General features: G+C 41.2%; 4 protein-coding genes across 5 annotated transcripts in view; 2 read left to right on the plus strand and 2 right to left on the minus strand.

Moving 5' to 3' along the window:
* LOC145456379 (NTPase KAP family P-loop domain-containing protein 1-like) overlaps positions 1 to 4,481 on the plus strand; it is a 33,581-nt gene extending 29,100 nt beyond the window's left edge. For both annotated transcript variants that reach the window (XM_080334455.1, XM_080334453.1), the window contains 3 exons: positions 1,541 to 1,652; positions 2,388 to 2,520; positions 2,712 to 4,481. In XM_080334455.1, coding sequence (XP_080190581.1) covers positions 1,541 to 1,652; positions 2,388 to 2,520; positions 2,712 to 2,779 — 313 coding nt within the window. In that variant the 3' untranslated portion in view covers positions 2,780 to 4,481. The remainder of the gene's footprint in view (positions 1 to 1,540; positions 1,653 to 2,387; positions 2,521 to 2,711) is intronic.
* On the minus strand, positions 3,010 to 11,040 carry LOC145456380 (cholinesterase-like). The gene is made up of 11 exons (XM_080334456.1): positions 10,105 to 11,040; positions 7,213 to 7,353; positions 7,045 to 7,147; positions 6,795 to 6,946; positions 5,837 to 6,008; positions 5,530 to 5,688; positions 5,298 to 5,469; positions 4,731 to 4,906; positions 4,180 to 4,342; positions 3,980 to 4,115; positions 3,010 to 3,365 (listed from the first exon to the last, which is right to left on the minus strand). The coding sequence occupies exons 1-11, from the start codon at positions 10,521 to 10,523 to the stop codon at positions 3,173 to 3,175; spliced, it is 1,986 nt and encodes a 661-aa protein (XP_080190582.1). The 5' UTR covers positions 10,524 to 11,040; the 3' UTR covers positions 3,010 to 3,172.
* Positions 11,041 to 11,052: 12 nt separating this feature from the next.
* Positions 11,053 to 15,673, minus strand: LOC145456381 (bile salt-activated lipase-like). The gene is made up of 9 exons (XM_080334457.1): positions 15,361 to 15,673; positions 15,158 to 15,290; positions 14,909 to 15,087; positions 14,669 to 14,839; positions 14,444 to 14,559; positions 14,233 to 14,388; positions 14,019 to 14,173; positions 11,573 to 13,951; positions 11,053 to 11,516 (listed from the first exon to the last, which is right to left on the minus strand). The coding sequence occupies exons 1-8, from the start codon at positions 15,428 to 15,430 to the stop codon at positions 13,627 to 13,629; spliced, it is 1,305 nt and encodes a 434-aa protein (XP_080190583.1). The 5' UTR covers positions 15,431 to 15,673; the 3' UTR covers positions 11,053 to 11,516; positions 11,573 to 13,626.
* A 1,031-nt stretch (positions 15,674 to 16,704) lies between these two features.
* LOC145456161 (properdin-like) lies at positions 16,705 to 18,953 on the plus strand. The gene is made up of 6 exons (XM_080334221.1): positions 16,705 to 16,859; positions 17,218 to 17,396; positions 17,606 to 17,917; positions 18,114 to 18,221; positions 18,485 to 18,610; positions 18,669 to 18,953. Exons 1-6 carry the CDS (start codon positions 16,795 to 16,797, stop codon positions 18,716 to 18,718), a joined length of 840 nt encoding a protein of 279 aa, XP_080190347.1. The 5' UTR covers positions 16,705 to 16,794; the 3' UTR covers positions 18,719 to 18,953.
* The last annotated feature ends 340 nt before the right edge of the window (positions 18,954 to 19,293 follow it).

Below are 19,293 nucleotides of genomic sequence, written 5' to 3' on the forward strand. Positions count from 1 at the left end.
ATAAGGGAGGTCGATTTGTTTCGAATTTACTTATATAGCATCAATTCATCAGGAATAAGTACATGCGTGAATGACGAATATACAATCTCCTCGTGTTGACGAACTTACGCGTATTATAGGATTGCCAACGAGTCCGGAAGTGCTGTCAATTAGCAAGTCCCTGATCTCTTGTGAACAATTGAATACGCGCGCTTATCGAAGCGTATTACGTAGCCTCGGCGTCGATTTGCGCAAGTCAAAATGTCCGAGTTGTTGTAAATCTGAATTAGAAAGCCCGAAATCCGAATGCGGTATAGTTGATCATCAGTATCTAAATTCAAAGTGATAGCATAACATTGTAGGCATATTGTATCTTTGGTGTTGTAGACTGTAGTGTAGAGTGAAGGTAGAGGTGGTCAGTAACGAAGTACTTTTACTTGCTCGTGTGCTTATTATTTTAGACTACTGCGACTACTAGCCTATACTTTACCAATTTTTCGGAAGGCACTTATTGCTGCGATTTGGATTTTGTAAGGTAGAAGGTAGTTTTGGAATCAGTTTTCATGATGAGTAAATTGGCATAGGCTAAGAACCGCGTGAAATAACCCCAAGTGTCATAGTGACTGAATTTGAAGATTCTGCCAATTTGTAGTGTCATTAGTTATTTTCGTTAATCACGAAGATACATATTTCAATTTCAAAAGCAGCAACCTCCACTGCTATGAGACCCCGCTACCAAATGTGCTTTTCGAAACTACTTACGTGAGCACTTGTCAGGCCTTTCTATTTTAACTTCCTCTTGAAGTAGTTCTACCATGTCTTCGAAAATCTTTCGACACTTTGACTTGTCTTGGAAATTGCAACGTCCAATGAGTAGAAATTTATGGAGTTACTTTTTACTTCTGCTTGAGTAGCAAGGCTGATTACTTTAGTGGTTGTCAACGTTTTGACATCGTGGGCCGGTAAAACTCAAAAACAAATGTTGCGGACCGGCAAACCTTCAAAAATCGAAATTCACCCTAAATTTAATTACGACAAATGCATGCAACTTAGTCGATGCCTTGTTGATGGCAGATATTATTATGTGGTTCGGTTGAAGTTTCTGAAAGTCGAAGCTAGCAAAGTACTTGTAATTGTTCGGTATCTTTTGAAAGAAATGCGACTTGGATATTTGCTATAGCCTCAATTACACTGGCAGTGCCAAGTGTCGCTTTCGAATTGGACAGTTGTAATTTAACGAAATCTTTTTAAAAGTCTCGGTAGCTCTCACATATAATTTGTCCAAAACGATTCGTAGGCTACTTTTAAACAGTTTTCTAAAAAACTTGAATCATTGTGACGCACACTCAACCTAGACCACGAACTCTCTGTTGCGACACCAGACAAAATACGGCCCACACTTCTGAACCACTGACTTAGACCACCTCTAGATGTGTGTCGGATTGGTGATAAGACAGTCCTGCCTATAACGGTGAGGTATATTGACATTTAAATTCACTTGTATCACACCGCCATTACTCGTCTTGCAATGCTCACAGCTAATCGCGAATTCGTCCCACAGATCACTACAGCGTATTGTTTCTTGGACGTCTGTTGAAATCGGAATAAGATCTTATCGCACTCATTCGGCAAAAGCTCTGGTTCATATGGACGTGGACGACGTCGTCGCCATGGTTCGTGGATTTATTCGCGTCTGTTGATTTGATTTGGAAAATAGACAATGTCACTTATGAAAACGACTATTGTATCCGTATCATCATATACTTCACTTCTTACTCAAACTCGACTGGCATTGCTTTTAGACTACTTTACTTCTACTTGAACAGTATTTTAAGCAAAACTATTTACTATTTACAATTGGATTTTGAAAGGTAAAAAGTAGTTTTGAGGTAAGTTTGCATCACTTTTATATGTTAATTTGTCATAAAAACTGCGTGAAATTCCTCCTCGATATCTATTGGAAAACTTCACCAATTTGTATAGCTTCATTTGTCGTTTTGCGTTATTCACGAAAATTCATGGTAAAATTTCGGAAGTAGCCATCTACGATAAACTGCTAAAAGCATGCGACCCTTCGATCAAATCTAATGTTTGAAACTACTTACTTTGACACTTGCCATGCCTTTCATTTTCTATTTCCAATTGAGGTAGTTTTGACATGTCTTTTAAATTGCAATTACCACTTGTAATTGAATGGAAATTTATGGCTTGACTTCCACTTCTACTTGAGTAGCAACACTGACTACTTTGACCATCTCTGATCTCAGAGCTATCTTGTTTGATGAGTTCAAACCCTGTCCACTCATATAATCCTAATTCGCTGCAATACTTCGCGGAATCGTTGTGAAAATATGAAAACTGAAGAGCTGTAAATAGCCATATTGTAACACCGAGCATGATTCCTTCAGTTAAAAAGTTGCTGCGAGGGGTCCAGCAATTTGGACGCATACGCGCGGATCTGTATCGACCATAACATCAACGGAGTCGTTCTGTTGGAAGGAGACCTTCAAGACTTGAAACTATGTATGGGCATGACGCTTGGTGAGTGAAAATGATTCGATCGTCATTACCAGCAATTGAGTAAAGAAACGGGTAGCGTAGTGTTAGTGATAGCATAAAAGCTTCATTTTGTATTTTTATCACGAAGCTACATGTAACTCATAAGTACTGTTAGATTCAAGATGAACGGTTAGCGCTGCCCCGAATATTTACAACAGTTCTTGTGTTGACAGGTGACTGGACTCTGTTCTCGCATTTACTGGTCAAACTGAGGACGGCGCATAAATTCAAATATTCGTAGCGTCTCGCTTCGCTAGTGTTTGAAAACAACGAAGCAACCTAGAGACCGTAGCTACTGCGAATTAACCAGGTGGCGGATTCGGTGACGATAACAACCGCGATTGAAGTCTACGTTACGTTCACACTGCAGTGAGACTCTCGATGAAGGGATAGTGTGTTACGAATAGTTTCAGTTGCGTTTATATGTTGCGCATATCTGCGATAGGAAGGGAATAGACTGAATATCGCAAGTTGCAGGCGATACATATCTTTATTATCGCGTATAATCCGTACTCGATCTGATGCAATGCACGCAGCCTATACGCTGAAAGACACAAATTTATTAAACACCTCAATTAACGTACTATTTCAATACGATGTCATTTCGACCGCCGGCGACATACAAAATGCAGTCTCATTGCATATACAACGGGCAAGAAACATCGAGCGTCGGCAGTACGAGATTCCAAAAAGCCGATTGCTTTCCGCCTGGGTATGAGCTTTGAATCACCGCGCCGTCCCCGAATCTTACGACGCGGCGGTGAAGAGGTCCGTATTGCGGCCATTCGTCTGCGGTAGTATCTCCATTCTCGTTAAGATTTGGATTCCTGAATGAGATTTGCCAGATGAAGGCAATAGAGAACGGTTGTGCGACTCATAGAGAAATCTTGCGCGTGTAACCTGATCATGTGACGTAATAATGTTATCATCACGTGGCTGCATTTTTCGTTTCTCCCTATAATCTCTCGTGTTTGTCTACTCCGGCTTAGGTAGGCCTATACGCCATATGAAAGCCTACATTACAGCATGTACTATATGCGGTATGAACTCTGAAGTCATACTAGTAAGGGAACTGTAGCTGGCGGATTCTGTTTCATTTACACGCATCGAGATAGAAAATTCATCTGATAGAGTCTCAGGGTTATCTAAAACTCGCCTCCCACTCGAATCGATGAAGTCATCAAAAACCCACATACTTAGTTGGACCATAGTGTAGGACTCTATGGTTGGACCGTTGTATAAACGTACTTATGTGTTGGACCGTTAGCAACAAATCAACGATGCTTTTTTCTATATTATTATCATATAATTTTCATATTCTACACCTATGCATTGTCTCTCATATTGTCAGCAGTGTATAATGTACTTCATTTGGAGGTGGTTTGATGGAGCATTGGATTGAAATTTGCTGTGCATCGGACTGATTTCTGAGTGAAATTACCCTGTTTTTGCGAAGTTTGCCCAATAAGTCATCATCTTGTAGCTCAACGCGGTTGCCTCCGGATTAGCTCCCTGGGTGGCTGGGTCTCGTAATATATCGCCCCAGATATAAGGAAGATCGCCGCCGTGCATTACGCCTGAAAAACATTACTTTTTATTGCTTATTCGTATATTGCTACGCGGCGACATATCCAAACTTGCCTGTCCAACTAGGATATTGCAGTTGTTGAGCAGTTTCGTCAGGGTATTCCAAGGAATACTGATAAACGTTTGAAAGTACCGTTGACGCTTTTAATGCGACTCGATCCGATTTAGAAACGTACCGTTGGTTGCTATACATAGCGAATGTTCGTTTTTGTAGCTCCTGAAATATTATTTCGTCAATATGCACCTCAAAAATATCTCAAGCCTGTGCTATTTTGTTGCCCTCTTTGATACGGTCATGTCTCTTTTACACAAGACACGTTGAAGAAAACTACCAAAATATATATGTTATATCATGAGTACGCCGCATTGGATGGATCGAATTGACAGCTATAGTATTGCGAATGACTAGAGGCTGTTCTTTAGTGAACCTAATACTGAAGTATATATGACATCGAACAGCATACAGAATTGTACTTTTTCAGTCGTCTCTGGGCGCAAACATAGTTGCAACCAGCGAGAAATGAAACGAATAAGTCAACGTCCTGACTACCGTGCAGTCCGCCGGCGCAACGGGTGGTAGTGGTTTAGGGACATGTAAAACGTACGTCAGCGTCTTCGTCGAAAAACTCATTGTCCCAGTCGGTGTACTCGAATTGGATATCGTCAGACGCGAGACCGAATTTTTGCTGGTATGAGGACTGGACGATGCTCTCAAAGTCTGCGCCACTTTGGGTTGACTGAACAGTGTCCCAGTACGGAGTGCCGTCACCGCTATTGGATCCTGCCAATATGATGTCGTGCTACAATTTAGCAGCTCTGATGAAGGCCACGTGAAATATAATTGAGGATCAACTGTCTTGTTCCACCAACCAAATTTCGCGTTAGCCTCAATGGCACTGTGCAGGGTTGGATAATGAAAAACGACAGTGGAGCACGCGACTTATAACCCCGAAACTTGTACTATACCAGTAGATAATCCTATCCTATATCAAATGCTAGCCTTAACCCACATGCTCAAGGGTCGCATGCCCAAGTTCTACTTGCTCATATATCCAGTGTCCACGGACCGGGCTATCTATATATCAGCAATGCCAACGTCGATTAATTAACATATTCACTGACCTTAAAAAGATCGGAAATAGGCAGACTAGAATCAGTAACTAGCAACTAACCTATGAGGAAGTTCCATTCCTTTACTGTCAGGACGCCGTTTGCGGATACCGGGTCCCTGGCGAGGAAAGTCCCATCGACAACAGGCGCAAATTGAAGCGGGGGGTAATCGCCCGCAGACCCGTCCTGGGCAGCTAATAAGTCTTCAACCGGAACACTTCTCAAGCAGTCAACCTATCGCAAAAGATGTATATTGACACGGATAGCAATTACTATCTCGAGAGAACCGCTCACCGAATCGGAATCCGACGCTAATTTACAAGATGAGCGCTCCATGAGCTCCGTCGCGACCTCTGTCTGATCTGGATACTCGTAGAAGTCGAAAACAGTTCCGCTTTGCAAAATCGTTTTATTCATGTTCAATGATCGGCTTGTGACGCTAATCGTGTGCAACTGAAGATGTCAGAAAATCACAGCTGAGCTGGTACATTGACTTTCGCTGAAGCGAGATTTCAATCAACCGATTAGGCCTAACAAAAACGGGAACGATATCAATTTCATCGAACTGTGATTCTATAAAGCGACTTCCGTGGTGGCCTACCTGGGCGCTTTCAGCACCCGCTCCTTGACCAAACATTGTCAATCTTTCCGGATCCCCGCCAAACTCTGCAATGTTGTCAGCGACCCACTGCATTGCCTGATTCTGATCAAACATCCCGTAGTTTCCGGGAGAAAATCGATTTCCTGTGCTAAGGTATCCAAGCGCTCCGAGCCTACATAAAGCGCTCATGATAATTCAGCTATCTCAACTCAAGTTCTCGAGTTGGATTTTACCAGTTGTACTTTTACTCAAGTGGTTATGTTTTGTACAACACTTCTACTAAAACAGTCAACCAAACTATACTTTCTTCACGATTACCGGACCACGACCTTACATATCGATGTCGCCTTCCGCCACATGCCACCTCATTTTACCGCTTTTCTATTCTCTGCTTTAGTTTTCATTCAGTGTGCATGCTTCTTCTCTTTAACACCTAGGCCTATAGGTGGGTGTCTGATTTCAAAGACTACTCCAAGTCGTTTCAACACCTTCCTATCTTTTCATTGTATCGCAGTTTTGTGGTGTTTTGAAATGATGAAAATACTAATAAAGTGATACTTGCTTTGTACAATTGGATTTTGAAAAGTAGAGTAGTTTTGGGATAAATTCTCAGCACTTATAAGAGTGAAATTGTCGTAGCTCTTGCATCACGGTAACTGAAACATTTTCCATGACTCTATCTGTGTAGTGATAGTGATTTTGCATAAATCATGAAGATAGCCTAAATCTCGTCTTCGAAAGGATCCATCTCGACCGAGTCTACTTTTTTAAACTACTTACTTGAGTAGTTTCCAGTACAGCTCTGGTATGTCTTTAAAGTTGTTACTTCTACTTTAATTGATTTATGAATTACTTCTACTTCAGTCCCGGTAGCAACGGTGAGTATTTTGCTCGCCTCCGGATATAGATTGCAAAGAAACTATGAATGATTCGTCAAATTAAATGTTACTATCATTACCTGTAGTTGAGGGTAACCACGATAACGTTCTGCAGGCTGGCCATTACATCTCCCAAATAACTTTGAGCTCCATCGCCATTCACGAAGCCTCCGCCATGTAGCCAAATCATAACTGCGTACTTTCCAGGCGCTACAGAATCATATGACATTGTCTGGGGTGAAAAATCGTTGGCGGTAAGTTCGTAGACTGTGAGGACGGTTTAACAAACATTCGCAAAGAGTTTATGCGCGTCACAATATTAACACTTACCGAATCGATTGGAACGTACACGTTGAGGTAAAGACAATCTTCACTCATTGTAGATGGGTCGTAAGTACTTTGAGGACAGATTTTTTGAAACGAGGTCGCATCTCTGAGCAATCAAAATATCATGCAGATTAGGACAGTTTGTACAATTTCGTGCAGGTCAGCCTATACCTTACACCGCTCCAAGAATCTACAGATGATGGCTTTTCAAACCGCAGTTCACCGACCGGGGGTGCTGCGTAAGGAATTCCCAGAAATCGGGAATATAAATATCCTTGCCATTTTCCCATTTCGCCTTGCACGCATCCTGAGCTGAAAAATGGTGCGGCTATATGACATAATCCAAATTACGGGTGACTGATGTAGAATTTTCAATTGTCATCATCATCATCATTGGTTTATTAGCAATTTTATCAGTTCAATACACCACAAAAATGCGATACAATGAAAGAAAGGAAGATGTCGAAGCGACTAGGTTGTCTATGGAATCTGACACCCACCTTGGCCTAGGCGATGTAAAGAGGAGGCATGCACACTGAATGAAGGTAGAGAAGATAGTATAGAAAAAGAATGCGACAAGAAATAGGGCGGCATGTCATGGGAAGCGAGATCGATAGGTCAGTCGTGGTCCGGTAATCTTGAGGATGTTTACAGCTTTGCTCTGAACGCATGCTTTTAAAATTAGTAATTACGCGTTTCTCATGATCGAAAGTGAGTATCATCGCTCTCTTTCCAAGTAATCTTTATACTCAATTCACAAGGCTGCTAAAAGTTCCGAATTTTTCTCTTCCAAGCACTAAAGCCGGTGTCAGATCATTTATCTTGTGTTGGTGGACAACTCTACGTTCTGAATCATAGTCGATTTCAAAATCTTCATCATTAGGCCTACCATCCCTAAAATCTTCAACTTGATCCAAATTATCGAGCTTAGAGGAATTTCAATTTACACTGGATAAGCTAAATGGGGCACTGGACCTAGCTGATAGTAAATGCAGGAACGTAACTGCCGCACCCCAAACCCCCCAATTGGGGGGGGCGAGCTCGAAGGGGGCCCAAAATTATTTCGTGAATTAGCATAAATTATACAGTATTTTTTGAAAATTTATGCAACATTTCAAAAATTCTTTCGCGCTATGCGCGATTTCAAGGTGCCAAATATCATGATTATTTGGTACTCTTCCCCAAAGAAAAGAACACGCAAGTTTTTAGAAATGGTCATGTCAGCGTTTGACAATACCGCGACACGACGCACCAAGACATATAACGATTTAGGACATATTACATGCGACTCCAAGAAGTGTGCCAGAACGATCGGCAGCGTAAAAACCTTGGCCGAAAAGGACTGCCCTTACGCTGACCGAAAACTTCGTTATATATACAAAATACATATGGGTTTAATTGTCCAAAGCCTAGGCGCCTAAATGACTGACGCCGAATGTTCCTGTCTTGGCAATCTGAACCTTAGAAGAGGAATTCCATCGCGCAGGGAAAATTATGCGCCAGTGAAGAAATACCAATTTGAAATCGTGTGCGTCTTTTAGTTTAGTACGTTTGCCCGATTCTATATTTTTTTTATATAGCAGACAGGAGGTCTCGAAATAACATCATGTAACGAAGTCATACCAATGGGTCCGCCCGCCCGAAGATGTTTGATTATTATTTATTATTTACGGGCCCTACAGTTTCCAAGACACCTCACTCAGCTCTACCGGTAAATCTGATTACGTCAGCAGATAGGGGATAAAACTTGATAGCAATATACAAGAAATTTCCGATGATACTGACCGATTCAATCATGAATTATTGAAATTTTTCGCGCTTTACGCGTCTAGGCTAGAATAGGTGGCCCACTAAACGAACTCCCAATATTGATGACAAGTAGCGGCAAAGAGCGGGTAGACAAAGGGGGGTCTGGGGCCCCCCCAGAAGTCCGGTTTATCACCATATGGGGGGCCCATGACCAACGTTTTGGGGGGGGGGCTGACGAAGTGCTGTTACGGCCCTGAGTAAATGTAATGGTTAATTTTCTTGCCATATCCTGCAGCTTGTATCAAATATGTATCTGAAATATCCTCGGATGATTGCATCCTCTAATGTCTAACCAAATATGGGTTAAAGCATCGGTCTAGCTAGATCGATACCAGTAGCCTACCTTTTTTCCTAATAATTCAATTGACGCCTTAGCTAATATACCTTATTATATGATAAAAGTGCGGATTTCTATATGGTATGAACAAGTAATACGGCTAAATTCGTGAAAATGTGCATATTTTGGGCATATGTCGTAGAGCAAAAACTTGACGTAATGGAAGAAAACCAGCGGCATTTTTGGAATCAGCATACCAAAATCAAGTGCAAAATCAAAGTCGAAAAAATTTTAGTTCAAAATTGTTGCCCAGTGTAATCAACTTCGCCGACTCCCTGGTCAATGTGGAGTGAGCCATGAGAATTTGAAAACGAAGATAATCTGTCCGAATATGGTGTAAACTTTGCGCAAACTTTAGCACAGCAAGATTCTTTGCGAACGCAAATCTACGAACGCCAAGATTCGTTCAACGCAACACGAACGTGAACCATTGGTTCCACCAGTATACCAGAGATGAGCCAATTTGGAATTTCTATGTCCTAATCCAATCCAAATCCGAACCTTCAAATCAAAATCAAAATCCTAATCCATAACTTTTTCCTATTCAAGTCCATGTCCAATCCTAATCCGATTCCAACTGGAAATTCAGAAAAAATGCTAATTTATGGAAGGGAGGGATTGGAAATTTTTCTGTCACTACCAACGATCCCCTCGATTCAAGATAACTTGGTAACTATGAGAAAATTAATAGCTGATTTAAATAAAGTTTGTCGCCATTCGCCACAAGACAGATCAATCTCCCAGAAAATCGGTAAATCCAATCAAAATCCTAATCCGTCCAGAAAAATATCTCTAATCCTAATCCAATCCAAATCCGAAAAATTTTCACAAATCCTGTTTTTTAAATTCCTAATCCTAATCCATGCTCATCTCTGCAGTATACCATACATTCGTGCTAATCATTGTAGATCACCTACCTCGTAGATCTAATGAATTCCCCGCTTCCTCCACAAGAAGTTGTATCTCTCGTTTGCGGCAATTGCGCGTTCATGTACAATAAATCGTCGGCACTCGGTGATTCGAGCGCGAACGTGGGGCGAGCGTACTGAGAGGGTTTCCACTTCAACTGCATAGAGTTCGGTCGCGCGTACTCATTAATTACCACGTCGTCACACACCCCCTTTTTAGAGCCGTATATTTGAGGGACCATTCTGCTCCAAAAGACCGAATATTCCCTTCTGAACGAATACCCCACTGCGTTATCTCCATTATCGGTGATGCTTGTGTTGAAATCCAGGTAATGCTGGTTGTCGATGGAGTATTCCGGCCAGTATGCAGGGATATCGTCACTGGAGCCTTGATTCGGATCCCTGTAGTCAACAAAACTCCGTAACATCCGTAAATGGACAAACTTACTAAAACATAGAGGTGGTAAAAGTAGTCAGCGTTGGCACTCGAGTAGAAGTAACGTCGAAAATTTCTACTCAAGTAGAATAAACAATTCCCAAGACGAAACTACTTCAAGTGGTAGTAGAAAATCGAAAATATGAAAGTGCTACAGTAAATGTATAGTTTCAAACAGCAGATTTACTCGAGGGGGTCGCATACTTTTAATCGGAGGTGATTACTTTTGAAATAATTGTGATTACCTGGGCGAAAAACGTAAGACTATGAATGACACTACAGATAGGTGAAATTCTCGAAAATAAATTCAGTTACCGTGCTACAAGGGCTGTTCTGACTCTTTGGTATGAAAATTTACTCACAAACGTAGTGCAAACATACCCCCAAACCACTTTCTACTGGAACACTAAATACTTCAACCGGCTGGCGAGATAGCGTATAGTGACAGCTGCAACACCAATGGGTTGCGGGTTTAAGTTTGGCCGAGTTCGACTCCAAAATTCCTGACTAAGTGTAACAGCAACGACTCCGCCCCTAGTAATACATATATTAGCTTAGGCTATATATCCTATTGCTGTATTCCAACAATACCTAAATATTACTGTTACCCTTCCTAGCCCAGACATTGATTCAAATTGTATTTGTTTGCCATGACAATTGTAGACGATAAACGCCGCGAATACCACAAACAACAGCAACGACTCTGCCACTAGTAATACATATATTGGCTTAGGCTATATATCCTATTGCTGTATTTCAGCAATACCTAAATATTACTGTTACCCTTCCTAGTCCAGACATTGATTCAAATTGTATTTGTTTGCCATTAATATTTAATTTTTGATTAACATGTTACAACCAAATAAAGTAGACTAGAGACAATGTATTTTATTGATGAGTGTGTTGTGTGACCAGATTAGTAAATCTGTAAGGTCGTATTGACCAGCCTATCCGATACCGAATAGCTTACTGTGCATCCGTTTTTCTTCTGTATCGTCATTGATACTGTCTGTTTGTTATGTATTACTGTTGGATGAAAACAAAGGATCTCTTAGCTCTCTCGTACGCTTAACCTTTGTCGATTCCGGGGGTTCTTCAGTTTATAGATCTGGAGGAGATTCACTTAAAGTGCGCAGTGTATACCGTTAATCCACGTTCGTTTGAAGACGAGCGGATATCGAGCTTTAAACTCAAGCTCAAGTCGAAATTTCAAATTTCATTGGCCTATCTCCCCTCTTTCACACCCAAGTCGAGGAACAACTCAATTGAACTAAACTGAATATTATACATCAGCGAGCAGTTGATTTTATTTGAAACTCGAATTTTTTTCCTGTTTCACAAAGTTATAAACCGACTTCTAATCTAAACAAAATTTCCAAATTGTCATATTATTCTCAAGCCCAATCTCAATCCACGGAGAAAGCCGGACGCTGAAGTTAATGTGACGGCATTACTAGACATGCTTGAGTGCATTGAGTTTAATGTATATCCTATCCACGCCGCTTCGTTAATACATTCATATACTATCATTATAGACATCCTACAAATTCGGTTAAATATATTCCGTCTTCATAAACGTACAATCACTTCACATGGCCCAGACCAGAGACAATATTTAAAAAACGTAGCCGAACGTAGCAGTGTGAGCTTTACCTTGGAATGTCTGTTAACAGCAGAGGTGGTCAAAGTAGTCAGGAAAGCTACTCAAGTAGAAGTAGAAGTACCGACCAAAAAATCTACTCAAGTACGAGTAGAAGTACTTCTTCCATGAGCAACCTAAAACTACTTGAAGTAGAAGTATAATTGACTGACTTTAAATCTACTCAAGTAAGTAAGTAGATGTGAAAATGATGGTAATTCGTTGACATGGATTGTCAAAAGGTGCAGAGCTTGATTCATATTGATGCATACCAGGAGGTTTCCGATTTTCGACAGCATAAGCATTCGTCTGCATCATGGGATGAAAATGATACTATTGATATGGAATGGGATACTAATCCTCTGTTTACTCGATCAGCACATTTTAGAAAATATCAATGTATGGCGCCCTCCCCCATATTATTAGGCATGTAGTTTAGTCGAAGAGCAATACGGAGAAGTTGTATAAGATACGGTGTTAACACTTTGCGCGGTTTGTAAACGTTAATAAAGAATACGTTGAATCATAAAAATTCCATACTGTGTGGCTTTATGTCCTGAAATCAAAGGCATTACCACACTTGCTTTTATACTGATATTCAACTGATATTGATTAGAACTCAAAGTATATAATACTGGGAATTGAAAGTGAAATATAAATACTACTTCTAAAAGCGGAACATGTATTTCATGTCTTTAATTAAGAAAGCTTCGAAGGCTGGTATGCTAAAACAGCTCTAAAACTTTAAAAAAAGTCAGAGTCCACTTTTCCAGATTTTGACACGCCATGGACTGGTAGATTACGATATGATAAGTAAATGCCAGATTTCGAAACATCAGTTTCAAACGTTATGATGAGCCATAATATTATATGCTGCGATGAAATATTTGATATGGCGAAGGGCAACAATGCGGTGTAAACGGAACCACGCCAACCCGCTACCTAAATTATATTCACTGATACTACAGTGATATCAAATCGGTCACTCCGTATTCACTGCGCGCGAAGCGCGACGAAAATTCTGGGCTTTACTCAAATGTTATGAAAATTAAATGTTGATGGTCCGTGAAAACAGCCTCGAAACTCCTCAGGCTATCTTACCGATTGAAGGATTAAACTACGTCTACTTGACAAACTGAAAATAGCGACAAGTAAGTAAGTAGATCACAAAATATTACGAAGTAGAAGTGAGAAAATCAGATCTACTTGAGTAAGTACCAGAAGTAGATGAAAACTACTTGAGTACTTCGAAAAAGTAGAAGTACTTCGTTACTGACCTGACCACCTCTGGTTAACAGATCCGCACGTGGTTATTGCGATCGAAGAATTTGTTGTATTGTGTAGCTGTAGACATATCTGATTCAACTTAGCCCTCTCAGGCCTGGTGCACAAGACCCTTGTAGCCGAGCACCATAAAACCCCTTATACATACATATACATACATGGCCCAGCCTTTCTATTCTGCTTCGCATATTAACCATCGTAGGCATACAGTATCAAGATTGTATGGCTCTTCGGTCGACTTGTTGGAATTTATATTTGTACCTTCGTACTCTTGGTATTGGTAGTCGATCAGCTGCGAAATTTTTGGAGTAATATACGGACTCAGTCTCCTTGACGCTCTCAGAAGCGATAATTCCGTCATCGGAACGATAGGCAATCTCACAAACGGGAAGTCGAGGACAGCAAACAGGTGACCATCCATATTGTTACTTCCCAGAAGATAGGATTTGGAAGCGGCATTGTCGATCAACGTTTCCGGCGGTGACGGTAAAAAGTGACTTGATCACGAAATAAAATTATTTTGTTAATTCTTGATTTTGTAACGCTGATAGTTCTTATATTTACCCGTCTATAACAGGCGCCCATGGGAGATTCAAATTGGATAATTTCAGCAATCCGTACGTCCTCAATCCGAGAACAATGTCTTCTGCAGGTTGGGCCTTGATGCATGCCACCATGTTTGCGTTGTCTTCCGTCGTGCAGTTCAACTTATTTGCGAGCTGGAACATTCATTCAATAAAAATTAATGCTGTCCCGGATTGACTCGCGGTAGAATTACTTTAGTGGCAATTTTCAGAGGATCCCGTTGTATGGACCATTGAGACAGCGAAGTACCGCTTTGCGAAATAGCGCGCGAAAAAAGATCTGTGCTCATTGGCGACACCATGTGAAGTCCGACGTTGGTGGAGCCAGTGGATTGGCCGAAAATTGTCACCTGGTAAATAGATCTTATCACAGTTCTTCATGCTTTCTCTCATGGAAATGCATACCATATCGGATCTTCCGCCAAACGCCCAAATATTTTCTTGAACCCAATGCAATGCGAAATTTTGGTCAAGCAATCCGTAATTTCCGGGAGCATTGTCGTCGCCAGTACTGAAGAAGCCTTAAATGTAATGCATAAACGTCACTCAAAGATGTAGCTTGAGATTTGGATTCGGGTGAGACCGAGTCAAAATTGTATTTGGCTATACCTTAAGGAAAATGATTCTTACCCATCGGCCCAAGTCTGTAATTGAAGCTTACTCCTATGACATTTCCGAATGTAGACATTGATGCCATGTCGTAAAGACGTTCGTTTTTAACGAGCGGACCCCAGCTAGAACCGTAAGAATTAGCCTCGCCATGAATCCATACCATCACGGGTAAAGGACTTTTCCTAGCATCTGGGTGAATAAAGTGCCGAAAACGTCGAGACTAGATTTTCGACATGAGCTGTAGATCATTCGTATCACCATCCACTCCTCCTGGAACCCAAATGTTCATGTACAGGCAGTCCTCTGTACCGATAGCGCCGTTGCGAAAGTCGCCATTAGGCCTAGGCTGTATGCATGCTTTGTTCTTTAACTCCGATCCTAGCTCGCCAGTTGCATCGTAGGTACCCCAGTATGCATGAGCCTGGGGGGGTTGAAATCTGCTCGATGCAAATATGGGCAACATAGGCTATGTAGTGACGACGCAATGTGATTAAACAGTCACCAAACCTGAGGTTGTCAACCGGCGGTGCTGCGTATGGTATTGCTGTGAAACGATCAACTTTGCCCCAATCATATCGTACATCTTTTCCCTCAATTTTTCCTTGTGCTATTGTTACTGTTGGATTGCCCAGGCGAACTTCTAGAATTCGAAAATCGGTCTCAACGCCTTATTTTTTAGACCGCAGTGAATTCTAATCAAGTACACTCACGGCCATTCGCAGTGCAAATGCCTATCAACAAGGGCACTATCAGGACAGAAACTCGTGCGAAACTGCCCATATCACTTTGTGAAATAACGCAAAATATGCAGAAATATCCGGAGCAGATCTGTTGCACAAAATGCTATATTGAAACGTCTTACTGACTTTTTGATCTGGTGAGGACAGGGAAGCGACATGCTGTTCAAATACAGCATTGTGATAAGATGTCGACGATGTGAAAATACCATATGTTAGTTTCGTCCTTTTGAGTAATAAGGGTAAGGGTTACACGGCTTTGACATCGCGAAGAACGGTGAAGGCATATAGTGAGGTGGCAGTGGGCTCATCAACATGTTGGAATGAACTTATTAACTTTAAACATGATTTATATTTTTTGTTTGTTTGTTCATTTATAGCCATGACGTCACGAATTCTTATTGGACGCCACAGCGAATTGACATTGGAAATTATAGGGTATATATGGTATCTTTGACGAAAAAGGCTTCCGATTCCCTGTCATAAACAGACCAAAACACCTTTAACCGGGACTACATCGTTATGCAGCATTGTTACGGTCGGCGCTCATCATCATCAGAACACCCATTCCGTACCAATGATATATATAGATAATTCTGTATGTTATAACTGTTGAACCGACGACGATTTCAAGGGTTCCAGCCACTCCACATCGTATACATCGACTAAACTGGGTACAATTCGTTCGTAGGCTGATACTACATGTTTTTTCGAAAGTATTTTCACAATTATGGCAACATTATATATTGACGTTTGAAAAAAAAATTTAAGGCATTTTCATAAAACACTATTTCTTTTAAATGAAACCCAATTACACTGAATATACTTCTGTACCCGCTAGTTGCTGTCTTACATCCACGTGAAATCAATTATATATAATTATTTATTTTTTCTTCGATTATTCTTGATACCGAATCGAGCGGCTGTCATACAAACGGTGGTCAGAGATGATGGCCATCATCCGGTTCAGGATCAGGAGAACGACTGGGACGTTAACACTTTTAAGGTATAGCCAGGTTGATACGGATTTTTAAATTGCTTCAAAGGAAGGATTTTGACAGGATATTTCTTATTGACTTGTACCATCTTGGACTTGCACCATCTTCACTCATTTTGAAAAGTGGTCAAAGTGCATAATACACACTTTGGAAGCGCGCGATATAGTTTCCGGATGTTGACGATTCGAAATTTTAGAATCAACCATGCGAAGACGTGTCCCTTCGAATACCCATGCAATGCCAACAGTCATGTTACAATATATCAGGGTTTCGAAAACCTAGAAACTGAGAATTGACATATTTTTCTTTGTGACATAACCAACTTGCTACTATATAAATAAATTTACCGTGCGTTAGACTGGGTGTAGTTAATCATAGATCACGGAAGGCGCTCGGCAAAACCATCACTATGCTTTCGAAGACTTTCCTAGCGACAATCATTCTTCTGATTCTATGCATGGAAACAACTGCATGGTTCGTATTGAGTTGTAGGATACCCATAACCAATCGTAGTAGCCGACTGGTACATACTCACGCACGTGAATTACGAACAGATTTGATATTTGGAAGATTTTATTAAATGGTCAAATAGAAATCGGAAAGTTTCCGCTATTCTTCTGGAATTGTCAATACAGCCATATGGTTGCAATGTGTTTCCCAGGGTTATCTAGTTATTACTGGTGATTCTGCGGAGCATGAACTTTCCGAATACTTACTAATGTTGATAGAATTTAGGAAAATTCTGTAGAACCCCAAACGATACGCCTCGCTTACTACATACCTGGTATTGAACATCACTTCATTTATGTATTACCTATACTCTTGCCACCAGGAGAAGGCGAAGAAGACGACGTCGATGTCCAACAAATTCTTGCTCCTGGCACTGGGGTCCCTGTAGTAAAAACTGCGGTGGAGGTACCCAGACAGCCATTAAAACGGCGAAGCAAGGAGCTTGTGGATCCTGTAATATGCCGACCGCGGCGCAACGATGCAATACACATTGCTGTCCAAGTAAGAAAAGTAGATTGTCTACTGTTTGTTGTCAAATCAAATTCAACTCCGACGCCTATTCCAATAGATAAGCAATAGCCTATATAGTCATCTAGAAACCTACCTCGTATCAACATGATTAGCCTATGTTCGTCTGTTGAAATCGATGATGGCTAAATAGATATATGAATTCAATTCGACAATATATTACATTCCGAATCCTGTTACAGGTAACTGCCAGTGGAATGCGTGGGGAGCGTGGGGCTCTTGCTCACGAACCTGCGGCTCCGGAACACAAACAAGATCCCGAGGACAGAGAGCTCCGTTATGCGGAGGATCTGCATGTTCCGGGCCACGAACCGAAACAAGATCATGCAACACAAAATGCTGCCCGACGCATTGCTCATGGGCCGCGTGGGGTACATGGACATCTTGTCCGAAAAAATGCGGAGGAGGCAGTCAAACGCGAAACAGGGGCCACGCTGTAACGGGATCGTGTGGTGGTAACGCCTGCTCTGGATCCTCTAGCGAAAGTCGCAAATGTAATAGCCAATGATGCAATACGCTTAATTTATAAAGAAATGAACTGGCACGTTCAACACAACCTATAGACAAGTACTCGACTTAAATATGATTAAACAAAAGTTTTGCAACATATAGGCTACTGTATGACAGCGTGTGGTGTTGGTAGTAGTAGGTAGTGAATTAACATCATATGACCTCATGAAATGTATTAAGGTTCGCAAATCAAAGCATGTGACGCACGCGCCACATGTATCAACAGCAAAGGTGGTTACGATTGCCGATGCGACAGAGGATTTCGGGGATCTGGTTTCGAATGCACGGGTGCGTAAGTTTTTTTCGCAACGTTCCCGGCCATTAGTATTGACGGGATTTCTCCTAGTATCTGAATGTAATCAATGAGGATTTTCAAACCCTAACGAGCACTATTTTAATAGTGCTTATCATGTCCGAGCAAGTCAGTCGCCACATAAATCGACATTTTCCCTTTATTTTACTATGGAGAAATGTATCATAGCCTATGTGTACATGTGTACTTGAATATCCGATGTACAAAAGGAATATGCAAAATTCAATTTCTTATACAGACGTTGACGAATGTGTGATCGGAAACCACGGGTGCACGGGACTCTTTGAAGAATGCGTCAATACAATCGGCGGGCACAAATGTGGTTGCGTCGGTCAATTGATCAGAAAAAATGGACAGTGTGAAGGTAAACGACGTTGCAACAAGTTTATTACGTCGCGAAAATCCAACTTGGTATATTTCAGAGCCGGTTCCTGTCACATCGCGCCACGCCGATAAAGACTCAAGCGCTTAGGAGCGGTTGCGGCGGACGTAGACCCATCAGGATTCAAATTCCGTGAAATTTGCGCTGTGGTTTGATCATGCAGTAGTTTTTGATGCGCCATAACTTTCTTGTGCAGTGCTCTATATAGCTTCTTCGTGCTGTGCTTGTTGTCTTGCGGTCATTTCACGCTGCTTCTTAAGACGTATAATATACTCGATTTCATGAAGTACATTCGCCGCAGAAATTACAAATGAATCCGAGTTCATACAGACATCAATTTTTACGTTCTATGCCTTGGTAGAGCAGCAAACATTCGACGAACTTCCAACACAAAACCAATGTAATTAATTTCCACCCGAAGAACCATACGACAGACGAGCACTATACGATTACTATCCAGAGAGCAGATAGACAAGAGACTGAAGAGGTACAGATCACATAGAACACATGGTATAAATACAAACAAGGCACACGAGGATATAAGGATTGGCACTAATTACTATCGACCTATTCAAGAGTCAAGGAACAACAACATTAGGGTTATTCAGAATTGATCGACTTTCAAAAAGTCATGGTTTTCAGTTCGTTTCCCATGCCTAATGCCT

The sequence above is a fragment of the Botryllus schlosseri genome, chromosome 14 (genome assembly GCF_051294905.1).
Source record: "Botryllus schlosseri isolate E-star chromosome 14, Bs_hap1, whole genome shotgun sequence".
In the NCBI taxonomy this organism is placed as follows: Eukaryota; Metazoa; Chordata; class Ascidiacea; order Stolidobranchia; family Styelidae; genus Botryllus; species Botryllus schlosseri.

Coding starts and splice junctions, on each gene's coding strand:
- LOC145456380 (XM_080334456.1), bottom strand. CDS start 10,523: ATGTTACGGAGTTTTGTTGACTACAGGGATCCGAATCAAGGCTCCAGT. Junction 7,148..7,212: donor GATTCTTGGAGCGGTGTAAG/GTATAGGCTGAC, acceptor TTGATTGCTCAG/AGATGCGACCTCGTTTCAAA. Junction 5,689..5,836: donor CGGGTGCTGAAAGCGCCCAG/GTAGGCCACCAC, acceptor TGACATCTTCAG/TTGCACACGATTAGCGTCAC.
- LOC145456381 (XM_080334457.1), bottom strand. CDS start 15,430: ATGGGCAGTTTCGCACGAGTTTCTGTCCTGATAGTGCCCTTGTTGATA. Junction 15,291..15,360: donor CATTTGCACTGCGAATGGCC/GTGAGTGTACTT, acceptor TTCGAATTCTAG/AAGTTCGCCTGGGCAATCCA. Junction 14,560..14,668: donor TTACAGACTTGGGCCGATGG/GTAAGAATCATT, acceptor ATTACATTTAAG/GCTTCTTCAGTACTGGCGAC.
- LOC145456161 (XM_080334221.1), top strand. CDS start 16,795: ATGCTTTCGAAGACTTTCCTAGCGACAATCATTCTTCTGATTCTATGC. Junction 17,918..18,113: donor CTCTAGCGAAAGTCGCAAAT/GTAATAGCCAAT, acceptor AAATGTATTAAG/GTTCGCAAATCAAAGCATGT. Junction 18,611..18,668: donor AAAAAATGGACAGTGTGAAG/GTAAACGACGTT, acceptor GGTATATTTCAG/AGCCGGTTCCTGTCACATCG.